The sequence below is a fragment of the Zootoca vivipara genome, chromosome 7 (genome assembly GCF_965207765.1).
Source record: "Zootoca vivipara chromosome 7, rZooViv2.hap1.1, whole genome shotgun sequence".
NCBI lineage: Eukaryota > Metazoa > Chordata > Lepidosauria > Squamata > Lacertidae > Zootoca > Zootoca vivipara.
In genome coordinates this window covers 25,274,553-25,300,409 of record NC_142590.1, presented here as the reverse complement: position 1 = coordinate 25,300,409, position 25,857 = coordinate 25,274,553, and the positions used below count along the sequence as shown (strand labels likewise).

Sequence of the window (25,857 nt, the reverse complement as noted above, 5' to 3'; positions counted from 1 at the left end):
TTTTGGTTCTGCTGTTATTTTGTGTGTTATCTTCTCTTCACCTGATAATGGTCCGGTGAGTCTGATGGCCTTGAAGATGGGGGAAAAACCTACCTAGTTTCTTTATACTTCCATCTGTAGCTTCTTCTACACATGATAGAAGTTCTTTGATACTTTCTTTCAGGGCAGTGGTTGTGTGCAACTTGACCTCCACAGCATGGCTAGATGCTCTGTAACTCCATTTACAGAGCTGCTGTTGAAAGCCTCTTGCTCTTTTTCGAATGCATTTTCATGGGTTAAAACAAAAACAAAAACTGGCCTAATCAACATGAGTTGCCTTTAAGAACTTCTGTTTTGAACATCTGTAGCTCAACAAGACTTCTGAGAAGCTTGAAAGCTTGTGCTTTCAAGGAGTTTTGAACCTTTGGAAATGCCATCTCTGTGAGATTCACAAAGCTTCTAAGATTCTGATTCACCCAGAATTTTGAAGGCTCTTGAAGCAATTCTATTTACGTGTGAGAAGAAGACACAGATGCTGATCAATCTAGGATGGAAGCAGTGCAATCACAAGACTCCAACCACCCGAGTCTCCTGTATAAAACTTTGATATCTAGCACTTAAAGCAAATTCAATCCAGACAACTTTAATTCAGAACACTACCAACTGCCCATGTCTGTGACCCTCATCTTCACTTGCAGAAGACCACCCTATACATAGCATACAGGTCCCCAGGTTTAAAGCATTGTTGTTTTAAGGTGCTACATTACCATCTTTGATTGCTTCCCTTAATCGGCCATTAGTACAAGCCAATACATCAACCTCTGTGCGAGGAAGTGTGGCTTACCGTCATTGCAACAGTTATGACAGAACGAGTTTGACTGTTACAACAAATCAGCCTTTTATTTGTTCCTGTACAATTGCTTTTAATCCTTTAACTTTCTTGAGACTCCTGCTTAGGTATCGGGCTGCATCTTCTTCCCTCCCTTCTCCCATCCTTTGTCTACAGAAGAAATGATGTATCCTTACTCATGTAAATAACATCCAGATGAATAATCATGGATGGCATCCAAGATAGACATGTCAGGTGAAGTAAACATTCTACAGCAGAACAACCCCTTAAGCTATTCCTTTGTAATACTCTTACCTGCGTCTGCCACAACGATTCTTTCACATGATGCACCTCTGAAAGGAGCATTTGATGGCTGAAGTGCCATTTGAATTAGGGAATTACACGGTGAAGAGCAAAGACCTTCTATCAAGAATTGCGAAAACAATGCTACCAAACACATAGGAACCAGAGGCCCTGCTTTTCACAGATGCAATACAAGTCATATAGGACATCTTTTTCAATATCACTAGGCCAATGTGATAATGCAAATGGGTCTGTTGTTGGTACAAACTGTTTTCAGCTGTTTTGTGTTGACGCTGAAGCAAGGACTGCAGACCAATGGGCATTTGATTGGCCCGGGTGACAATAAGATGCTTGGCTAGCTGGGCCACTGGCCTGACTCTGGCAGACTCCTGTTCTTATGCACATTTTTTAAAAGTGTGGAACTCTGCTCCTGATGCAGTTTGAAGCACTTTGACCAAGATGACCATATTAGAATCCTAAAATAAAGGGACACTGGCCAAGCCATCAGCATTTCTGCTGGCCACCAAAGATGTTGCTGGGTATATATACTTGCGATTGATGAACAAATTAATTTGTCCACATGTGTGTAACCAGGGCCGGTCTAGACTGCTCACCTAGCCAGAAAAAAAATACTGTATATTCCTGTGTATAAGACTACTTTTAACCCAGGAAAATCTTCTCAAAAGTCGGGGGTCGTCTTATACGCCGGGTCGTATTTCTTATATGGCGAGTATATCCCAAACTCTATATTTTAAGTGGAAAAGTTGGGGTCGTCTTATACGCCGGAATATACGGTATGTGGATCTCTATCCATTGGAAAGCATGTGTACATGTTTTGAATGATTTCAAAAATATCAATATATAAAAACCCCACACCAGCACAAACCAAATAAAATAATCTGCATTATTAACAGAATCTGCACATAGAGACCATTTGTGACACATTGAAGCATTTTGGGTGGTATTCAACTAAGTAATTGTAGAAGTGGAATAACTTCTGCCTGTGAAACAGGTCCTTCCCTCCTCTCCTCCCATCCGCCACCCTGTGCAATCCCCAAATATGCTTCCGAAAGTTTGGGGAACTCCCAGAACAGATTTAGGCGCTGTAGGATGAGAAGAGTCTTCTGAGCAAGGGGAAATCCTTGCACTAATGGGCCCAGGGACTTAGTACTAAATTGAGTTCCACCCATTACCTACCATATCACAGTGACCTTCATAACCATCTTAAAATGTAAGCCAGTTCTGTGATCCATATATGATGCAAACTGAGGATGAAAGACGAGTGACAACATCATCTAGTGGTTTTGTGGTTGAGTTCCTGGTTCTTAGCCCATGCTATGTTTGACTAGCTCTCAGGTTAAAAACGGTTTCATTTTACTCTTAATCATAAGTTTTATGAAGAAATGATGGAAGTAAAGAATAAGGAGTGGCTTACCTCAGCTGTACACACTTTGCACCTTGGAGCACCTTCACCCTGAAGACCCTGTAAAAAGAAGAGGCATTTAGGAGTAAAACCGATCTCAAAAATGGGTGCTGCAGAGGGGGGGGGAGTGATGAACATATGAAAAAACCATCAGCATTATCTGCTTGGCAGCACCGAAGACTCACAGGGCCAGATCAGTAATGCAAAATGAATGTTCTACAGTTTCAGAATGTGGTTCACATGTGATAATTGGCACCATTCTTGCATTGTAATTTTTTCATTTTATGCTAATGCTCTTAATTAGTCCTCAAGTCAATAAGGCACAAAAAGATAATGGACAATCAGCTTAAAACAGGGCTCAGGACTGCGGAGTCTCTCTGAGCCTCGAGAAGTAATCAAGTTTATGGTGTTTAACCTTCATTCTCAAAGAGAAAATGGACCCCGAGCAGCTTTGGCGGGACAAAGCATTCAATAAGTATTGTTTCATTTTTATGGCATATCATTCCATTTTTTTTAAAAAAATGCAATGTTACTTTTAGAAACCACAGTGTCTACAGTGTAATAAATTAAGGCTGTGCGGCAGCAGTGGTGCCCAGGGATCCTTGCCCCCAATGGCTTCATGGAACTGAGCTGTGAATGCGGGAGACTTGGGGCCAGTTCAAATGTAACAACCTCACAAAACCATTATTTATTGGAATGAGAATGATGGTTGTGGCCAGATATCTCCTCTTTCCTCCTCCCCTTTCCTAGTTCCTTCTAATGAAAGACTTCCAGATAAGATGTCTAGGAGTCCTATTTTGTCCTAGAGATCTAGTTATATGACATGTTTAGAACTGCAAAGTTAAAGGCTTCTTTATCCTGATGAGGATGGACATTGGAAAACATAATGCAGCTATGAATTGAAAACACTTAAGGTTTATGAAGGATGACCCTTTCGTTGATTCTCCCACTGATAATGCTTTTGTGTTTGTTTTTCATGTTTACCTCGTAGCCATGTTGTTGAATTTGGTAGCTACCATCTTCCTAGCATCTTTATAAAACTTCTTATTAAAAGAGCAAAGAAAGCACTCTGTATTTGATGAAGAGTATTTATAAAGCTACTCTTGATACACACACGTTACTTTCTGCTCCCGAGGAACCATCTGAGCCATAGCTGTCAAGTTCTCCTTTTTTAAAGGGAAATTCCCTCATGCTGAATAGGCTTCCTCGCGAGAAAAGGGGAAACTTGACAGCTATGATCTGAGCGGCAGGCCTAATCTCCAGCAACTCTCTCAACTTTTCATTTCTCCGGGGTAATATATAACCTTCCTGTCTGTAGGTAGCCATTGTCACGGGAAATATTTTTTCTCCTACCTTCTGAAAGGACGTAATTTATAACATGAAATTAAAAGCATCAAATTAGTAACCCAATCCCTGTATTCCAGTTTAATGAACTAGCGCCTTCATCGCATTATTGTTTTGTGCCACTGGACCAATCTGTTTTGTTTTGCAAACAAAATGTGGTTTTTATTAATAAAGAAATACAGAATGAAGAAAAAAAAAGAGAGAGGCATCTTTGGCACAGTTAAAATGATGTTTCCCAGGGGCCTTCATGGTCTCATTTAAAACAGCATTTTCATCATTTACTCTCAGCAAAAATGAGAAAGAACATGAATATTTGTGCCTTTCCCCCTTTCCTTTTCAAGGTTGAATGGGGATATATGGGTGTACATTGTGTCTAATGTGGTCCCCATTGGGACAGCACAAAGGCTTTGGACATTGGGTGTTCAAATCCCTGCTCAGCTCTTAAGCTTACTTTATTAGGGCCAAAGTGGGTATGATGTGAAACACATCAAAGATCACATCTGGCTGTGTGTGTGTGTGTGTTTTAAATTATAGGATTCCTTCAAATTATTCATTTGGAGGGTGATATCCAATAGGAACATAGGAAAGAGCATTTCTACTCTGTTGGGGCACAGGTCAATCTAACTTAGCTCAGTTGGCTAGAGCATGGTGCTGATAATACCAAGGTTGCAGGTTGTCCCCTATAGGACGACTGCATTTTCCTGCATTGCTGGGGGTTGGACTGGATGGTCCTCAAGGTCCCTTCCAACTCTACAGTTCTATGATTCTATAACTCAGAATTGTCTACATTGGTTGGGACATTCTCAGGCCTACCAGGAGACACAAGGGATTGAACATAGATAGGACTTCTGCTTGAGTAATGGGACTTCCCCTACTCTCACCTGAAGCCCCCAGAGAAAAATTGGGGGGCATGGGGATTGCAGGTGGAGGAAATCACCTAGGTTTTTTTATATATATACCCCAGAACTTCAGCTGGTTGGAAAGGACCAATGGAAGCTATTTCCTTCCTTACTGCAGTTGCAACCACCCCACTCAAATCAGTAGCAATGGGAGCTTTGATTCCACCAGAACTGGTAGAAACTGGGCTATAATTATTGCTAGGGCTGTGACAAGAGAGAAAGGGGTTAAACCTGCCCTTCTTGTGCACTGCAATCCAAGTGAAAATTGGCCTCCCTCGCAGTTGCTGATATTCTTTTCTTTTCCTAACAACAAATAAACCGTAGTTGTGGTTTGTAATGACGCATTTAGCGTCTTGTCTAGCTTGACCCTTATCAGGCCTCCACCCACCCACCCACCCCAATAAGAAAAAATACTGCGAAATTGCACAAAGCCCTTGGGTCTGAAAAGTAAGGATGCTAAATAAGGAAGAGGAGAAATAAAATGTACATACCCAGAGCATTATTACAGGGTTTAAGGATGGATTGGTGCAATGTAGTTATGGGCCGTTTTTGACAACCAAGAAAAGAGCAGCGCCACAAAACTATAATTTTTTCAGACAAGATCTAACATTGCACCAGTGGCATGATGGGATTTCCCCATCTCCTCCTGCAGTCCCTATCTGGTCCAAGGAGTATTCCAGCCTTCTGGGGAGAATTCTGATGGTGTGCAGCAGGTGGGTTTGCGGGGGGGGGGGGAGGAGGAGATGGAAAAGTTCAATTTTCATATGCAGATTTTTTTCTGCACAAGTCAACATCACCCCTTCTTTTCAAGCAACATGTTTAGCAGCTGTTGGTTAGACCAACCTCAGTCATGATCATAGCTGCCAAGTTCTCCCTTTTTTAAGGGAAATTCCCTCATGCTGAATAGGCTTCCTCGCGAGAAAAGGGAAAACTTGGCAGCTATGGTCATGATGTCTGCCACCCCTACTTCAAATTAATAACATCTCCACTTTAGAGACGGAGGCCAGAATTGAGTACCACTCCTGAAGAAGTTTGACAGAGCTAGATTTTGGTCAGACCTTTACTGTGTATCGGTCTCAGGTTCTGAAGACCCAAGTTCTGCCATATATTTTTTTAAAAAAATCTAGTGCAGGGTGGTCAAACTTTTCATACAAAGTGGGTCGCAAGAGTACTTTGACACAAAGGCTGTGGGCTGCGCACTGTCTTGCCGAGAGGGAGGGAGGGAGGCCAAAATTTGATCCCACCCCCACCAGCCCTCATACTACCATGCCAAAGCCAGCAAAGCAACACACCAGGTTTGGGAAGGAGACATGAGACTCTGGCAGGTGGCCCTCCTCCTTCCCAAATCTGGGAAAGTGCTAACCAGGTTTTGGGAAGACTCTAGGACCCTGTCTGAGCCTTGGGGCCATGTGTTGGACCACCCTGCCAATTCCTTCAGGGCCAATCTGTACATAGTGACACCACTGCACCCTGTGGGCCCCCAAAGGCTGTCTACAGCACAGCCTGCAATATAGCTAATCTGTTTCATGCTGAAATGCTTTGGGTTGCGATGAGATGCCTGGGACTGAGCTACTTTAATAAAGAAAAACATTTTTTTCCAAAATAATAATATTTATTCATTTTATAAGAAACCACAACAAACAAATAACCTTTCTAACAAACAATATATGAACAAAATACAACAAACAAAACAAAACTGAAAACAAATATATATATAAACATTTATTATATAAACCTTATTTTCATTCACATTATCAAATGACTTCCCTCATTCCCTTTTTTCTGAATTTCATTTATTTATTAAATTATATATTAAATTATGTATTAAAACCGTTTTAAATGCATTATAACACTGTGACACCAGATGGCGCTGTGGAGTCCCATCTTTTGCCATCATGATTTCCCATTACAGTGGTACCTCGGTTTATGAACACAATTGGTTCCGGAAGTCTGTTCATAAACTGAAGCGTTCATAAACTGAAGCGAACTTTCCCATTGAAAGTAATGGAAAATGAATTAATCCGTTCCAGATGGGTCCGCGGCGTTCATAAACCGAAAATTCATAAACCGAGGTGTTCATAAACCGAGGTTCCACTGTACAGTATGAGGTTTACAATGCAGTTTGCTGAAACTTTTTTTTGATGTGTCTAGATCCAACCCTGGTCTGGTCAGACATAGTGAGGCCCAACTAACCATGGCATCTGGGTATATACTTCTCTGAAAATTTTACCAAGCATTTGCAATATATAATAATAATAAATAATAATAATAATAATAATAATAATAATAATAATAATAAATAATTTAATAATAATTTATTTATACCCTGCCCATCTGGCTGGGTTTCCCTAGCCAGATACGGCTGTGAAGGACCCATCCAGACTAACAGGTCAAACAGGGCTTGCTTTCCCTTACTGCACAGCATTAAAAGTTTTGTAACTGCTTCAAAAACAGCGAAGTATGGATGCAGAACCTGTGGCTTTCCGGATGTTGCTGAACAACAGTTCCCATCGTCCCTGACCATTGGCCGTGCTGGCGCGGATGATGGGAGTTCCACAACATCTGGGGTGTCACACAGTTCCTCGTTGCTGCCTCAGGCAAATTACTTACTTCGAAAATGCTTTAGAGGTTCACTGATTAAATAGGACACTGGCACCTCCTTTGATGAGTTATACTTCTATGGATCACAGCTATTTTGACATCAAGCAGTTCCATAACTGCAGTCCTGAACTATAGCAATACAGTGGTACCTCGGTTTATGAACACAATTGGTTACGGAAGTCTGTTCATAAACTGAAGCAAACTTTCCCATTGAAAGTAATGGAAAGTGAATTAATCCGTTCCAGACGGTCCGCGGAGTAAGCGTTCATAAACTGAAGCAAACTTTCCCATTGAAAGTAATGGAAAGTGGATTAATCCGTTCCAGACGGGTCCGCAGAGTACTTAAACTGAAGCGTTCATAAACTGAAGCATGGGTGTAATTGGTTCTGGAAGTCTGTTCATAAACTGAAGCGTTCATAAACTGAAGCAAACTTTCCCATTGAAAGTAATGGAAAATGAATTAATTTGTTCCAGATGGGTCCGTGGCGTTCATAAACCGAAAATTCATAAACCGAGGTGTTCATAAACCGAGGTTCCACTGTATATATATGTCCCCATCTTTGGTGTATCTGGTTCAACCCTGTAGCATTTTGCTCACTGTTTCAGCCAGGCGGTGTTTGCCTACGGTGTAGAGACATGTCTGAGATTAATCCAAAGAGATGGATTAAGCTAAAAGAGTCGTTTATGCAGCTTTGGCCTACCCAGGAAGGATATTTGTGCACAAAGTGTTGCTAACATCAAGATTAGAGGAAAAAAGGGGGGAAACCCCAAGAGATACTCTTAGATGTCTGCAAATTAATAGATGAATCCATTAAGAAATCGCTGCTCAAAGGAACTGTGGCTGGCAAAACAAGGAAGTATGGCTGGTCTGAGAAAAGAAACCTTCAGCTAATTTTGAAATATGAGTTCCTTGTATTATATTGTAGCCACGAGGATAAGCCAACACAAAAGCATTGTGATTTACTACTGCAATACAGAGAAACAGTTTTTCCCCTGTATAGTTCCTTTCCAACATGTCCATCACTAACTAAGGTAAAACATTCTTAGCACAGCATAATCAGATCTCATAGCTTCATTTTTTACAGCCAAAATGGGGATAGCCAGGCTCCAGGAGCTGTAAAGAACTGAGGAGAAGTAGTCCATTTCACAGCATTTGAAGTGCTCAAATCTGCATTTTGAAACTTCGAAAGCAACTGCAGTGGAAATAAAAAATGACAACACAGAAGTTCTTCATTGTGTCCCATGAGGCAGCTGTCTTTCTCCATTGTTAGTTCCCTACATTGAGGAGGGGGGTGAAAAATGACTGCATTTTCACTCACACTGAAGATGGTAATTCATTTTAAAACCCTAAAAAGTGGGTAAACCCAGCCCTTTTTTTAGTCTTTGGCCTACTGAAGTGACACTTTTAAAATCATCATGCAAGAAAGCAAGGCATGGTTCGTAGTGAATGGTGGACAACAACAACAACAACAACAACAACACACCCTCAAATAAATTCACACTTCACACAGAATTTTTGTTTAAGATATTGGCATTATTATACAATGTTAAAGGAAAAGGATTGTGTATTTGGATTTTTGTGTTTTTTTCTATTGTTATGTTATTGTGTTTTATTGTGCTGTTTGTTTTTGCCGTTTTTCTTTCTTGTTGTAAAATTAATAAAAATTATTTGGAAAAAAAAATATTTTGGCCACAACTTTATTTAAATACAAAATGTGAGTGGTTGCTTAGGCATTGGTTGCGACTATCTGTCCCCGCCCAGGGACAGAACTGACATCCGCAAGCCTGTGAAGTCAGTAAGGGAAAACATTTTTGGGGAGAGAATAGAGCTGGGTGCCAGGCCCTCCCCCCCCCCCCGCAAATGCTCCCAGGGGCCCTTGCGTGGCCCTAGCCCCTTGACAGAAGTTTGGACCATAGCTGCCAAGTTTTCCCTTTTCTCGCGAGGAAGCCTATTCAGCAAAAGGGAAAATCCCTTAAAAAAGGGATAACTTGGCAGCTATAGTTTGGACAAGAGCACGGCGAGCCCCTGGATTCCTCTTGCAGCAGCAGCATTGGAGAGGCAGGCACAGCCAATCCATACCCCTCCACCAACCAATGCCTAACCGCAACCTTACAAGTTGTGACGATTTGCTACGCAGTAGGCAAAAACCAAATGGCACCAGCCAATCAGCCGAAGGAACAAAAATCCTACCAGGCCCCTGCCCCAAAAGCAGACGACCCCATGACAGGCATAGCAAGGTCAAAAGCATCAAGCCCTAAAATTAGGGAGGGTGGGCGGGTGATCCGATGTGCACAGCGAAAAGAGGAAGCTCAACTCTGGGCACAGGGAATCTATAGCCTCTAGGCTGTCAATCAAAATTGGCAACATCAAAATCTCCCCAACATCTCAGAGGAGCCCAATCACATCCGTGGCCATCCAAACTAACCTGCCCAGCAACAGAGGGGGGGTCTTACCCCACCAATTCACAGGCATATTCATAGATAGTGAATTAGGAGGTAGGTAGGCAAAAACTTTTTTAAAAGTTTCTGGGTGGAGAAACTCTACAGTTGTGGCATTCTTGCTCAACTGTTCTTACCTTCAACTGCTTCTAAAACTTATGGAACAGAAGAATGCTGGCAGAGATTGTTCGAGGAAGGCTTTGTGTGTTTCAAAGACCCCTATTTACCTACAGTCAGGGTGGTGGAGCATTTTTCTTTTACTGCAATAATTTTCATCAAAAACAACACCTCACCTTTTATTCTAGATATTTCACTCACAGAGGGAAATGTAAATGGATGAACTTGGGGACAGCATTAGGCTCCTTTGAAAACAAAGTTTGCTCGCATAGTCTAATCGCGGTCATTCCCTGATCACACTAGAGTATAACAATGCTGGAAGAGTGGGGCAGAAGGTTAAGGGCATTTATATTTACTGATTCCAAACATATCCTGACCTTTTGATGCATTCACATTGGCTTACAACAGGTAAAACAACAACAACATCATCATGGGTAGGTGTAAGATATAGAAATGTGTTTATTCTTGTTCTAGAATGATGCTTTACAGGAAAAGAAAAATGAATCTGTATGATTTTTTAAATTAAAAAAAACATGCTCAAAATACAGGTGTGCTTGGTCTCTTTATGACTGAACCTGAGCAGCATGACAGTATCCATTGTTCGGCAGTGGGATGGTCTCTCTCAAGAGGTTGTGGACTCTCCTTCCTTGGAGGTTTTTAAGCAAAGGTTGGATGACCATCTGTCATGGATGCTTTAGTTGAGAGTCCTTCCTTGCAGATGGCTGGACTAAATGACCCTTGGGGTCCTGTCCAACTCTAAAATACGATTCTGTGAATAATGGACACTTTATGTGCAAGTCTCTCAGATGCTGGTGAGGACCGCACATGGATTTGATGAAAGGGACCTTCTGTTTGGAAGATAGGACCCATTGCAGCTCAAGAAGAACTACACGTTTTGGGAACTATGACCGTGAGACACGGGTCACAAATTTGCAAAAAGTACTCCAGCTGGCAAAATATGATTCTTCTGGATGCACAAATGCTAGCTTTAAAAAGTTTTGGTTCTGATTGGTTGATGCTCTTTCCCTCAATGAATGAATAAGGAAGCAGCATGACTAAAAATCATTAAATAAAAACCACAGAGACTCATTTGGTGCTCAAGGGAGTAAGTGAAAGGTATTTTGTTTTGGACTAATGCGACTTAATAATTAAGATACAGGTAGGTAGCCGTGTTGGTCTGACGTAGTTGAAACAAAAAAAAATTCCTTCCAGCAGCACCTTAGAGAGCATGCACATGAAAGCTCATACCTATGACAAACTTAGTTGGTCTCTAAGGTGCTGCTGGAAGGAATTTTAATCATTAAGAGGATGTTAAATTTGAAGTCCCTAGTTCCAGTCTCTGCTGAGCCACAAACTCACTGGGTAGCTCTGCTTCTCAGCCTTACTTCCTATCTGTAATATGGACACACTAATATTGGACTGTCCCTTCATTTCCCCAGTCCCACAACTAAAGATACAACAAATTGAACCTTGCTCACCTCTACTGATTAGTAGATGTCCGTACATTCAGCTCTCTGCAGGCATCATCTCTTTTTCATCACTAGATGGGGCCTACTGCTTCCTGCAGGCTTTCACTGTTATAAATGCACAAGGTCATTGCGTGTATTGATCAGCAAATAGAACTGGCTCCCATTTTTGCTGTCAAACATCTTCCAGTGCTGGATTGGTGCATCAGGTTCATTTTGCTTCTGATTTTATGCACATGTTTGCGCCTACAAACACTTTGCTGACATGCTTATTTCCACAGAGAGCTGCTTAATTCTCCCAAATGTACGAGAAGGTAGAATGAGCTGGTTTGAATAGACCCGGTGATGTTTCAGCAATTTTGGCTCTTGGCAGATTCTAATGCAATAGCCCAAGATTGTTTAGAGTTGAAAGTGCAAGCGGCCAACAGAATGGGAGCCATTCTTATTCCCTGGGCTGGGTGCGAGGGTCAGAGGCGAGTCCCAGATAACCTAGTGCAGATGTAGGAAGAGCAGAAAAAATGCCATCGACACAAAGTGACCACCTACATTTCAAGGAAATAAAAGGCCAGCTGCCGGAGAAGTAGCAGAAGAACTTTCTGCCTTCCTGTGTGGCTGTAATCAAACTGCAAAACTGGGCACAATTCAAAATTGGGGGTCCCTTCATGCTCCTTACTGCTACGAGCAGGTGCAGGTGGCGCTGTGGTCTAAACCACTGAGCCTCTTGGGCTTGCTGATTAGAAGGTCAGTGATTCAAATCCCCACAATGGGGTGAGCTCCTGTTGCTCTGCTCCAGCTCCTGCCAACCTAGCAGTTCGAAAGCACGCCAGTACATGTAGATAAATAGGTACTGCTCTGGTGGGAAGGTAAACGGCGTTTCCATGCACTCTGGTTTCTGTCATGGTGTTCCATTGTGCCAGAAGTGGTTTAGTCATTCTGGTCACATGACCCGGAAAGCTGTCTGTGGACAAACAACAACTCCCTTGGTTTGAAAGCGAGATGAGTGTCACAACCCCATGGTCCCCTTTGACTGGACTTAAATGTTCAGGGGTCCTTTACCCTTATCTTTTACCGTTAGTGCTACACAAGCTGTACACCAGTACCGTTGAGTCAATGACCAAGCAGACAGCTCCTAAAAACATGATGAACAAAGGGCTACAGCTCGATGGCAGAGCCTCTGTTTTGCACACAGAAGGTCCTAGGTTCAAATCTGGGCATCTCCAGGCAGGACTATGAGAGATCACTGTCTGAAGTCCTTGGACTTAAAATGGTCCCTCACTCTTGATTTATGGTTTGTGCAGATGCAGTTGTCCACAGTATTACATCATTGTTCCAAACCATCCCAATTTCAATATAAGCATTTACTGTAGTTAAGACTAACCAGGATTTCCCAATTAACCAGGATTTGAGAACACGACTGCTTTTAACACAGTTCACATTGCTGTCCATACCTAACTGGGTTGAAGTCAGGCATAGCAACTTGTTCTCCAGTAGGGAAAAAGTAGGGAGAGGGAGTGCAATTGGATCACCGCTTCCCTACAGTGTAACCCATCGGGAGCATTATAATCATATAAGAAGTAAAAATACAGTAGTACCTCAGAAGTCAAATAGAATCTGTTCTGGAAGTTCGTTTGACTTCCAATACGTTTGGAAACCAAGGCACGGCTTCTGATTGGCTGCAGAAAGTTCCTGCAGCCAATTGGAAGCCATGGAATTCACATCTCGGACGTTCGGGTTCCAAAGAACGTTCACAAACCGGAACAGTCACTTCTGGGTTTGCGGCGTTCAGGAGCCAAAACGTTCGACTTGCAAGGCATTTGGGATCCAAAGTATGACTGTATGTGATAGTCTTGTGGTAAACCAGGAGCTGAAAGAAGACGATTGGATTTTAGGAAGACAGCTTTATAAATCTCCATCAGCTCTTTCCAAGGCACACCACATATTGGTTGACATTTTTAAAACTACCATTTCAATTTGAGAGGGAGGGCTGAAAAACACTTCTCTGTGTGCTTCTCACACAGAAACATACATTCCATTTTACCATTAAGCTAATCCCCAAAACATAAAACAAAACAAAACAGCTCCTTACAGCTAAAGTTTGCCCAAGAATGGGTGGGGGAGAGGAATAAAAAGAAACCACCAACGATTTGCACAGAGGAATGCATACTCCTCTGTGCGTTTTTGGTCTGCTGCCATTTTTCCCTTTTGGCAACCATTGCAATGTTGTGGGCATCGTACAAATGCATTTGCGGCAGCCCGAGGGTTAAGTCAGACATTTCTTAACTTTGACAGATGGTTAATTTACAGTCATTATTACTAAATTCAATTGCTTAATAAGTTAGATATGACAAACACGTGTGTAGAAATCTTTGCCAAGACACCCTTCTCGGAATACGAGGATGAAGCAAGCCCTGAAACACTTTCCCCATACATCCTCATGCTGAGGGTGACAGACTGAAGCACATTTTTAATTTTCCTATGGATTTTTCCTTTTTAACTCTTTAAGATCATATGCTGTCTTACCAGAGTATACTTCCAAGACACACAATCCAGGAACTGGGTTAGGCAGAACTCTCAATTAACCAAACTGGTAGTATGGGTTCTAGTCTTATGCACCTGTTATAGGCTTCTGAATCTTAGCACGTGAACGTCTCTTTCAGGGGTAGCCAACGTGGTGGTTGTCATTATTGTGGACTACAACTCCCATACCGCCAAGCACCAGCCATGCTGAATTCTATCCCGCAAGATGCACGTGGAATGTCCATACTGCTCACTCAAAAGGTCACTGTGAGGGAGCCAGTCTTGAATACACAACAGCCCCAGGCCAAGACATTTTGACTCCTAAGGTGAACCATAAAATGGTGCCCACCCAACAACCAGGGAAGAAGGGGTAAGTGAAGATCTGCATCAGGAACAAGGGGGGGGTGGAGGAGATCGGCAGCACCTCCTATTCTCCAAGAGGCAATACACGAGGGGCTGCCAAGGACACTGAAGGTCTAGTATCCAAGGAACATGCTGTAGCCATTGTTTCCACTACAGCAGCAGCAGCAGCAACACTGGGCAATGCATTTTTTGGAGGTCAAATCTGCCGCCCCTGGGGATCCTGCTGCCCGAGGCAGTTGCCTCACCTTGCCTTCTAGGTGGGCCGGCCCTGGCCCCAGGTGTGTGTTCACTTGCTTCAAGTTATGAGGACAGCAATTGGTTATGCCCCTAGAGAAGCAAATGTGGAAGTCGGTGGTGAAATCTTCCCTGCCCCTTCGGTGACCATCACTTTGGCAAGGGGAAATTTCTCCATAAGTATCTGAGGGTCTGTTGCTACATTCCTTCCAGTCCAGTCCAGTTGCAAAAGCCTCACTCTTTTCTGTGGTGCCAAGGGCATGGTGGGCAGCAGATAGCTGCCCATCTCTGCAACGACCTAATTCACAAACACAGAACCTCTTTTGTAAAACGTAGTAGAAACCCCCCAAAGCCTCCTGTGGAAATAAATGAGAAGAAATCTAAATGCTCAGAAGCTATTTGTACATAAACCACATCAGGTAGGAAGATGCATTTGCATCAGCATTTCAGTGCACTAAACAATTTCAGCTCGTAAATAAAGGCGGATCCCAAACTAAACCGATACCGTTATAAACCTATGTAAAATGTAGAGGATTAATAAAGAGTCTGCTTATCTTTGCTCATCTGTCAAGCTAAGCCCATCCACATAACCCCCCAAATGGTCAATATTTATTCAGAGGGAGAGAGAAGAGGAAAACATTGGTGTAACTTAGCTGGATACATTTCCACTACAAGATAAGGAACACATATCTGTTCTGGAGTTTACTCCAACCCACTGGAGCATATTTGGGGAGAGCAGGAACATGCAGTGGGAGGAGAAGAAGGAGAGTCTTGTTGCACTAGCAGTCATCCTTGCACACATGCAACTATTTCCTTGAACACTGGCGCTACTTTCCAATGCATCTCAATGACAAAAAATTAATTCCCCCCCCCCAATTAGTCGCTAGATTTAATAAATCCTCAACCCAGTCTTCTGCACAGGGAGGTTTGGACTTCCTCCAGTTTTTCAGAAATAGACATTTGTCCAAAAGACCACAACATACGTGACAGTGCCATCATGCCCAGCACAAAACAGCAGCCGTTGTGTTCCAGGAGTTCCTGGCTTAATACAACATGTCAGGAATTACAAATCCAATAGACTCTCAATGCTGTTTTATACAGAATTCGCTGTGTCAGTATACATCTAATTCCTTCTGGAGGGAATCATACACTTGGATCTTCAGGTCAGAGGCCTACTTGGAATTTGCTTAACTTAGAGCTCAGTTTGTCCCTTAGGCTCGCTTGTGGGTCTATTGTATCTTGAAATAGTACTATGTTTGGGGTCTCCAAGGCTGGCAAGGCATGATGCACAATTGCAGTGGGCCTCTCTTATTCTTACTGTAATTTCAAGGGTTCTGTCCCTGCCAATCACAGACTTTCTTCTCATGCCCCGTTGTGTGAGAAGCTCATCTAGTTCAACTCCAGCCTGGGTCACCTGAGGAGAATGACATTTGGCACGCTCAAAGCTGCAGACCAGAGGCCAAACTCGGCATGACGGTAGCAATCATCACTCATTGCCCATGGATAGAAAGCTGTTTTTCTCCTTGTCTCGTGATACTAGAATCCAGGGCCATCAGGTGAAGCGGAGTGGTGGGAGATTCAAGCGCAACAAAGAAATAATTTAGGCACGTGGTTAAACTACTACATGTAGTGAAGGGCACCGATTAGCATGGATCTGAGAAGAGAGTGGATGAATTCATGGAGGGGAAAGGATGCTAGAGGCTACGTACAACCTCTGAAGTCAGAGGCAACCTACCGCTGAGGAACAAGAGGAGAAGACAGCTATTGCTTTCATGTCCTGTTTGTGAGCTTCCTAGAGGCATCTGACTGCAGGAAAGAGGATGATGGAATGGAGAAGGATGCTGGTTGGACCCATATGACCGTCTGTTCATGTGGAGGTTCACAGAAGTGTGTGTGTGTAAATGCCCAATTTCATCATTAAAGGGAGCTTCCTCTGTTTCATCCTCACCTGCACTACCTCCCTCCCCGTCAGCCAGACTCCATTACTGGAAGCGAGAGAGAGGCTGAGAGATGAGTGCTGGGGGGTGACAGCCTGCAAGGAGCGCTCTGCTCCTTTCATCTCTGCACCCCTTTTGATGTTAAAATTAGACACTTTCCCCACTTTAGACATCAACTGTGCAGACACTTGAACAAACAAAAGTGGCTGTCACCATCACGTCGGGCTTGGCCCTGAGTCTATGATGTGGGATGGAAGAAGAAGACCGGGAGAATGCGGGGAATTGTGATGGATGGTGTGAGGGACAAGGGATACAGGGAAGTCCCTCCCATCTTAAGTTCCAGCCCATCACCAAGCGCTGGAGAGAGTAAGGAGAGCTCTGCCTCCAGCGGAGAGTCAGGAAGTGGTGTCCGAGGCTCAGGCAGGGTTGTGGAGCCCATGCCTCAGGTGGGACAGGAAGTTGGACGCACGGGGGGGAGGCCAATCCCCCCAACTCCCGAATTGCGACGCAAACGTAGGGGGAAGAGGTTGGGTCTGCCAAAGTTGTGGTGCTGGAAGAAAACGCGCCAATCGCCATTCGGGAGTTCTGACACCTCACCTTAAGGATGCATTTTTACTGCTCTGAACACTGTAAATAATCAGCACTTAATAAAAGCCTTAAAAGACCATGCTGGAGTCGTTACTCTAGAGTAGCCATACCAGGCCCTCTGACAGCAACTCCCGAATCTTTTTTGGCTACTTTGGAGTGCAGCGATGAGCGCTCAAGAGGCTGAGCATTGGAGGCTGGAGGCTGAAGCAGCGAAGCAGGAGCTACAGACCCTCACAGCGCACGCACAGCAGCAATTGCATGCCGCTCAGGAGGAAGCGCGAGGGGCGCAGGAGGAGCTGAACAAGCTGGTGGACCAGGTGAGGACAAAAGAGGAGACTGAGAAACAGCTAAGGGTGATGGTATTAGACCTGCAGAAAAAGTTGGAAGAGGAGAAAGCCGCTAGAGGTGGGGGGGCACCCCAGCCGCAGCTAGTCCAAGTGAGAAGGGGACAGAGCCTAGTCACCAAGTTCAGCGGAGACCCGAGGGAGTACCTCGGATTCGAGACTGAGATAAATTATGCGCTGGAATTGCATGCAGCAGAATTCCCAGATGACGCGCACAGAGTCTACTTTATCATAGAGCATTTGACGGGGGCCGCCCGGGAATGGGTAAGACCGCTCATCGCGCAAAAAAATCCTTGCATGAAGAACGCAACTTTATTTCTAGAAGCTTTAAAATTAATGTACGCTAGCGACAGTGAAATGGAGGCCACTAAACAGGAGCTTCATGACCTAACACAAGGAAAATCGACAGTTAGAGACTACTGGGCGAAATTCACCATGCTGGTGCACAAACTGGGGTGGGATCTGAACAGTGAGCCAGTGAAATCAGCCTTCTACCTAGGTTTGCATGCAGACGTTAAGGATGAGCTGGCAAGAGGTCCTAGACCGCAGACTATGGATCAGCTCAGCAAAGCGGCGCTAGCGGTGGGGGTGAGGCAGGAATCCAGATGGTATGACAAACAAGCGACGCGCGCAGCAAAACCTTGGTTCCCACGCTCTCAGGACAGACCACATCACCAAAACCCACCCCAGGGACCGCCCCCAGACCCGCCCAGACCAAGCCCAGAGCCGGAACCGATGGAGATCGGGGGAGCGCGCGCGCGGGCTTTTCAAACCCCGGCGGCGCCAAAACGCAAGGAGGGAAGAGGAGGGAATTGCTTTCTCTGCAACTCCCCCCGGCATCGCGTCAGAGACTGCCCTCATCGCAGGGAGTGGCAAGGAAAGGCGGGAACGGTTGTACCTTCCCCCACTGACGTAGCACCACAGCAGGGAAACGAGACAGCCTGGCTGCAGGAGACAAGGGGCAGCAGCCAGGCACAGTCAGCAGTGAACAGCCCCAGCCCGCCCACCCGCACAGAGAGGAGCAGAGCCAGCCCACCCCTCCCAGAGCAGGAGTGGTTCTAGAAGTCACGCTGACGCTCCCAAATGGCTACCCCCTGTCAGTCCTCGCCTTAATTGACAGTGGGGCATCTGCCAACTTCTTCTCGAGAAACTTTGCAGAAGAGCACCAAATCCAACTTCTGCAGCTGGATTTTCCCCTGCATGTGGCCACCATTGATGGCAGAGAGTTGCTGGGAGGGGCCATCACTCATCAAACCCCCCCCATGAGAATGACGGTGGGAAGGCACTCAGAGACACAGGCTTTCAACGTCACGACCATCTCAGACCCCCCCATCGTTTTGGGAATGAGCTGGCTGGCGCGCCACGACCCTTCCATAAGTTGGCACCAGAGATGCATCACGTTTGGGTCGGACTTTTGTCTGGAACATTGCATGCAGCACCAACCAGGGGAGGGGCCTCCGATAGCCACGGTGGCCACCATGCACGTCAAAGGGGGTGAGGCGATACCCAAGCCGTACTGGGACCTGCAGGAGGTCTTCAGCGAAGCGGAGTCCGACCACCTACCCCCACACAGGCCTTTTGACTGCCAGATCAACCTGGTGCCAGGGGCAACTATACCCCCAGCCAAGCTGTACGCCATGTCAGACCAGGAACTGGAGGATCTGCGCGCTTTCATCGACAAGAACCTCAAGCGGGGGTTCATCAGAGAAAGCAAGGCAGCAGGGGGCAGCCCGGTCTTCTGGGTGGACAAGAAAGACACGCAACAGCGCCGCCTGGTGGTGGATTTTAGACGGCTGAATTCGGTGACAGAGCCAGTGGCTTTCCCCATGCCCAGAGTGGATGATCTCCTGACAGCGGCACGCAGGGGCAAGATTTTCACCAAGCTAGACCTGAGGGGGGCGTACAACTTGATCAGGATCCGGGAAGGCGATGAATGGAAGACCACGATGTTCACGCCTCTGGGCTCTTTTGAATATCTGGTGATGCCCTTCGGGTTGCAAGGGGGCTCAGCCTGCTTCCAGGCCTTCATGCACCACGTCCTGGGGTCCCTCCTCTTCAAGAACTGCCTGGTCTTTCTGGATGACATCCTTATCTATTCCAATGACCCAGTGCAGCATGTGAAGGATGTCAGGGAGGTGTTGCAGCGCCTGAAGGACAACCACCTGTATGTGAAGCTGGAGAAGTGCAAGTTTCACACCAAGGAGGTGGACTTCTTGGGCTACAAGCTGTCAGACAAGGGACTGGCAATGGACAAGGACAAGGTGCAGACCATCCTGGACTGGCACAGCCCCAGGACGCGCAAAGATGCCCAACGACTACTAGGCTTCGCTAACTTCTACAGGAAGTTCATCCAGAACTTCTCTCGGGTCACGGCTCCCATCACCGACTGCCTGAGAGGCAAGCAGAAGTTCAGGTGGACACCAGAGGCACAAGCAGCGTTCGAAAGCCTCAAGAGGGTGTTCGCGTCAGACCAGCACCTGTTCCACGTGGTGCAGGATGCGCCCCTACGCCTGGAGACAGATGCTTCTGATAAAGCTGTGGGAGCGATTCTGTTGCAACTGGACGCCAACAGAGAGTGGAGACCCTGTGCCTTCTTCTCCAGGAAGCTGACCCAGCCTGAACGCAACTACACAGTGTTTGATAGGGAACTTCTCGCGATCCACGCGGCGTTCCAGCACTGGCGACACTTCCTGGTGGGCGCCAAGCACCCCATCCAGGTGTGCACAGACCACAAGAACCTGGAGTTCTGGAGAACGGCCAGGGTGCTCAACCAGCGGCAGATACGGTGGGCAGAGTTCTTCTCGAACTTCAACTTCTCCATCCACTACATCCCGGGGGAGCAGAACGTCAGGGCGGATGCCCTCTCCCGCAAGCCAGAGTACATGGAGGAGGAGTTGCCACCAGCACCCAGGCACGTTTTCCCCCCATCTGCATGGTCATGCGGTGCAGCAGTGGTGAGCGAGGCAGAACTCACAGCACTGACGGCAGCGGATGAATTTGCCACCCGCATCTTCAGAGACCTGAGAGGGGGGAGGGAGCAGGCCAAAGACTTTGAGGAGAAGAGGGGTTTGCTTTTTTACAGGGGAGCCCTGTACCTCCCGACCAAACAGCTGAGAGGTAAGGTTCTCAAGCAGATGCACGACAACCCAACGGCGGGTCATTTCGGAAGGGACAAAACCACTCACCTAGTCATGAGACACTTCTGGTGGCCAGGGGTGCGGGAGGATGTTCGGGATTATGTCAGGGGATGTGACACCTGCCAGCGAGCAAAGGTGGTCAGAGCGCCACCAGCAGGTTTGCTGGAGCCATTAGCCACACCGCACAGGCCGTGGGAAGTAGTGTCCATGGACTTCATCACAGACCTGCCGTCGTCCAGGGGCAAGACCGCAGTGTTGGTGGTGGTGGACCTCATGTCCAAAATGTGCCACTTTATACCGTGTGCCAGGGCGGTCTCGGCAGAAGAGACGGCCAAACTGTTTGTGGACCACGTATTCCGACTGCATGGATTGCCTTTAAGAGTTATTTCGGATCGTGGCCGCCAATTTGTTTCCAGGTTCTGGCGACGGCTCATGAACCTCCTGCAGGTGGAGGTCAGCTTGTCGACGGCTCGGCACCCGCAGACCAATGGACAGGCGGAGCGGGTCAACGCCATTCTGCAGCAGTACCTGAGATGTTACGTCAGCCAGAGGCAAACGGACTGGGTGGATCGCCTGCCACTGGCAGAATTTGCCTACAACAATGCGGTGCACGTCTCCACAGGGGTGTCGCCCTTTAAGGCCAACTATGGGCGCGACCTCAGATCTTTCCCGGAGAGGGAGGGGGAGGAGGAGGAAGAGGGCCCACAGGCCGAGGAGTGGGCAGAGGACCTGGAGACGGTGCACCAACAGCTCAGAGAACACTTGGAGAGGGCCAAGGAAGCGTATAAGAAGGGGGCAGATCGCCACAGGCGGCCGGGAGAGGTCATAAGGGTGGGGGACAAGGTTTGGTTATCCTCGGAAGGTCTTCCCACCAGGGGGCGATGCAGAAAGTTAGCACACAGGAGGCTGGGCCCCTTCACGGTCACGCAACAGGTCAACCCGGTAGCCTTCAGGCTAGCACTGCCGGAGGACATGAGAGTGCACCCAGTGTTTCATAGATCACTGCTGTCGCCGTACAGGGAAAGTACCAGGTTCAGGGACAGCGATCAGCCTCCAGAGGGAGGGGGGGAGACGGGAAACGCCCGACAGCTCAATGAGGCAACTGAGATTTTAGACTCAAGGAGAGGGGTGAGAGGACTGGAGTACCTGATAGCATGGGAGGACACTCCGCCATCCCACAATGAGTGGATACCGGCCACGGAAGTACCTGAGGAATTTTTAGTGGAAGAATTCCACGCCCTGTTCCCCCACAGGCCCAAGCCCTGGCACATGGAAAGGGAGGGAGAGGGGGAGGAGCAGGAGGAAGGGATAGCAGGCAGCAGCTCCCCATGGAGATGGGAAGCGGAATTTGAGGACACGGAAGAAGAGGTGTGGGTTTCACCGAGGTCAACGACGTCAGAGGCAGGAGAGGACTGGCAGAACATTTTTACTCCCACCAGCTCTGATGCCACTGACTTCTTGGGATTTCCGTCTTCTCAGGGGGAAGGAGAGAGATCGCAGGATTGGGGGGAAATTTTCACACCCACAGGCTCGGATGCCACAGACTTCTTGGGATTTCACTCGTCCCCAGCAAGCAGAGAGCCACTGGGGAGGAGGAGAGAGGAGCCTGGGAGGGGGGTGGATGTGAGGGACAAGGGATACAGGGAAGTCCCTCCCATCTTAAGTTCCAGCCCATCACCAAGCGCTGGAGAGAGTAAGGAGAGCTCTGCCTCCAGCGGAGAGTCAGGAAGTGGTGTCCGAGGCTCAGGCAGGGTTGTGGAGCCCATGCCTCAGGTGGGACAGGAAGTTGGACGCACGGGGGGGAGGCCAATCCCCCCAACTCCCGAATTGCGACGCAAACGTAGGGGGAAGAGGTTGGGTCTGCCAAAGTTGTGGTGCTGGAAGAAAACGCGCCAATCGCCATTCGGGAGTTCTGACACCTCACCTTAAGGATGCATTTTTACTGCTCTGAACACTGTAAATAATCAGCACTTAATAAAAGCCTTAAAAGACCATGCTGGAGTCGTTACTCTAGAGTAGCCATACCAGGCCCTCTGACAGATGGGTTATTTAATCTAGTCACTCCTGGGACCGGAATACAGGCTGGGGACTGCACGACTGAAGGCTACTCTTCTTTCCCCCCCAAAAAAATGCCAGTGAAAAGGGAGAATAGTTTTAATCTTTTTCACCTGAAATGCTAGCATTTCTCAGCCAGGCCTGGCTTTCACCTCAGTATCCTAGTTTTCATTCTACAAGGATTTTGGTTTTGTTTTTACATAGGGCAGCATTTGAACATGAGAATCTTCCCGCCTACATTGGGAAGTGGTACATGCCGAAGGAGGCTCTACCATGTTCTTCCTTAAAATGTACATCATCTCTAAAGCACCAAAATGATGATTCTGTAAGGCAAGGCAAGGGAACCCTTTTCCAGTTTGAGAGCCACATTTCCTTGTGGGCACTGATGGGTGGGGCCACAGGCAAAACTGGATAGAACAACTCATGTAAATGCTACCTTTGCACATATGTACCTCCCCACCCTCCATCCAAGCAAACATACATACATACATACATACATACATACATACATACATACATTATCCGGGTTCAAAGGCACATTTCAGCCAGGCAAAAACACTCAAGGAAGGTGCAAACCCCACCTATCAAAATTTCCTGCATTCTCCTACCACTGCCTGTTTTTAGATGCCAGGCAAAAACATTCTTAATAACCCAGGCTTTTTAATTGGGAGGGTAGCTAGACATGTCAGTGGCCTTTGTTGTGCTCATCCTTTAAGTGGGGTGGGTAGGACTTGTTCCTTTTAATATCTTTTATATGTCTTTGTTCTTTCTCTTTTCATTGTTTCAGTCACTCTGGGACACCTGAGTGCAAAAACGCGACTAATAAATAACAATAAGAAACCAACAACTAATTCCAGAGGGCTGGAGCTGCAACACTAAAAGCTCAATTTATAGGACATACAAAGCACACCTCTGGGGTGTGCGCAGTAGTTTAAGCAGTGCTTCGTCTGAGAAATGCAGTTGCCTAGCAGAGATGTATGGAGGCAAGGCCATCCTTTCGGCAGCCTGGTGCTAAGTTGTTTAGGATATGACTTTTGCCAACTGAGTGCTGGGTTAGGCTCATCCTATCTATGTCGGGTGTCCCCAGAACTGTAGTAACTAAAGCCCCCATGCACGTTAACATTGTGGGTATTATTGAAAGTAAATTAAATAAATAAGTTTCCCCAGTCCTCTTGTGCCTCGTCTCGTTATTCTGGGGTGTGCAGGGATTTGGTTTCTGTGCTCTGCTCCTGAGTTATGCTCACCGGGAATGTAAGCAAGTTAGACACTTTTAAGCACATTTGACCAGAAGTTATCTCTTGATTTCATTTCGCTTACTAAACATGCTCAGAATCACAGCCCTCCACCTGCTATATTGCCGGCATCACACAAAATCGTAGCAAATAACCGCGGTCAATTCTAACAAAAGATGGGGACTATCACATTGCATTTAGCAATTGGACCACCAGACTGGCTTCCTGTTCTGGCACAAAAGGGAAACCACTCCAAATAATATAGTCTAAATTATAACGTTAGGTTTGTGAACTCTTTGGGGAATTGGGGAAATCAATTCCATGAAAAAAAGAGAAAAGAAGGAGAAGTCCTGTGTCTGTGAACATATTAAGTAGTGCTGATACAGAATATTTGCCACATGTGTTTCAAATTAGGGGGAGGAGTTCTAAAAACCTCTTCCAAGTCAACATCTCACTTATTTATAGCTTGATCTTGAGACTTTCCTAACAAAATATTGCATTTGCAGGGATACTAGTGCAGGGAGCTATAGGAAGATCATCCATTGTACAACTCCACATCCTGATGATAACGCATTTTTGGCTAACTGTTAATGATCGCCAACCACAATGAGAAAGAGTTGTCTTGTGATGTGATGTGGTGATGCTGCAAGTCTAGGATACCCACGCACACGCACCCACCCCCACACACAATAGGAATGGTGTGGAACCTGAACGTCTGATGGACAATTTGCTGGGGTTTCTTATTGTAAAATTGTTTGGAGATATTTCATAGGAAGCACTTCTTAAATGTAAGCGAACAAACAAATAAGCTACACAACATTATATTTTCTTCTGCATTTGAAAACTTTGCATTTGGATGCTAGATACATAGCAACTGAATTCAAACTCCACATCATGCAGCCATGCCTGTGATTAGGTGCTACATACATTTTCTTTCCTAATGGTCAACGAAACTCAACTCAATAGAAACTCAACTGCTACACATCTAGGCTTTCTTCTTCTTCTTCTTCTTCTTCTTCTTCTTCTTCTTCTTCTTCTTCTTCTTCTTCTTCTTCCTCCTCCTCCTCCTCCTCCTCCTCCTCCTCTTCTCCTTTGGTGATCACTCGAAGCCAAGTAAGATTGTCTTCCATAAACACGGTTGTAAAAGTGAGTCTGTAAGTGACTGTGGAGGCCAATTCTGGATCCACATGTCCTTCCACAGTGGGGACATAGGTTTTTGGGCGGGGATTGATCATGGTGAGGGTTTGGCAAACATCCCTTCCTCTTAGCACATTTCTCCCTTTTGTCCCGAGTTTGAGTGTCTTCAAAGCCCATGACACCTTTGGTAAAAGCTGTTCTCCAACTGGAGCGCTCGCAGGCCAGTGTTTCCCAGTTGTCAGTGTTTATACTACATTTTTAAAGATTTGCCTTGAGAGAGTCTTTGAACCTCTTTTATTGACCTCCAGCATTACGCTTACCATTTTAAAGTTCAGAATAGAGTAGTTGCTTTGGAAGACAATATGACCAGTCCAACGAATTTGATGTTGAAGAATCATTGCTTCAACACTGGTGATCTTTGCTTCTTCCAGTACACTGGCATTAGTTTGCCTGTCTTCCCAAGGGATGTGTAAAAATTTTCGGAGAAACCGTTGATGGAATCTTTCAAGGAGTTGGAGATGGCGTTTATAAGTGGTCCACATTTCACAAGCATACAAGTAGAGACAAGTTTCACAAGTAGAGACTTCCTAGAGAAGGTGTGGCTTTGAGGCAGTCTGAAAATAGTATCCAGCTCCTCTGTTTGCAGATATTAACCACTGGAACACACACCTCTCTTGAAGTTGATTAAATTAACAGATCAGATCATCATAGAATCATAAAATTGTAGAGTTGGAAGAGACTCTGAGGATCATGTAGTTCAACCCCCTGTAATGCAGGAATATGCAGCTGTCTCATACAGGGATCGAACTTGCAACCTTGGCATTATCAGCACCCTGCTTTAACCAACTGAGTTACCCAGAAGATATCAACTTCAGTATAAGGCTGAGCACTTGTCTTTACTTATTTTCTCCCA

General features: G+C 45.9%; 1 protein-coding gene across 5 annotated transcripts in view; it reads right to left on the bottom strand.

The window, feature by feature from the left end:
- The window catches only part of LOC148685008 (uncharacterized), a 255,411-nt gene that overhangs the window by 191,553 nt on the left and 38,001 nt on the right, over positions 1 to 25,857 (bottom strand). For 3 of the 5 annotated variants that reach the window (XM_088673837.1, XM_088673841.1, XM_088673836.1), the window contains exons 3-4: positions 15,833 to 15,928; positions 2,547 to 2,594 (exon numbers count right to left, since the gene is read on the bottom strand). In XM_088673837.1, coding sequence (XP_088529963.1) covers positions 2,547 to 2,594; positions 15,833 to 15,928 — 144 coding nt within the window. The remainder of the gene's footprint in view (positions 1 to 2,546; positions 2,595 to 15,832; positions 15,929 to 25,857) is intronic. The other 2 variants (XM_088673840.1, XM_088673839.1) reach the window with 1 other exon arrangement.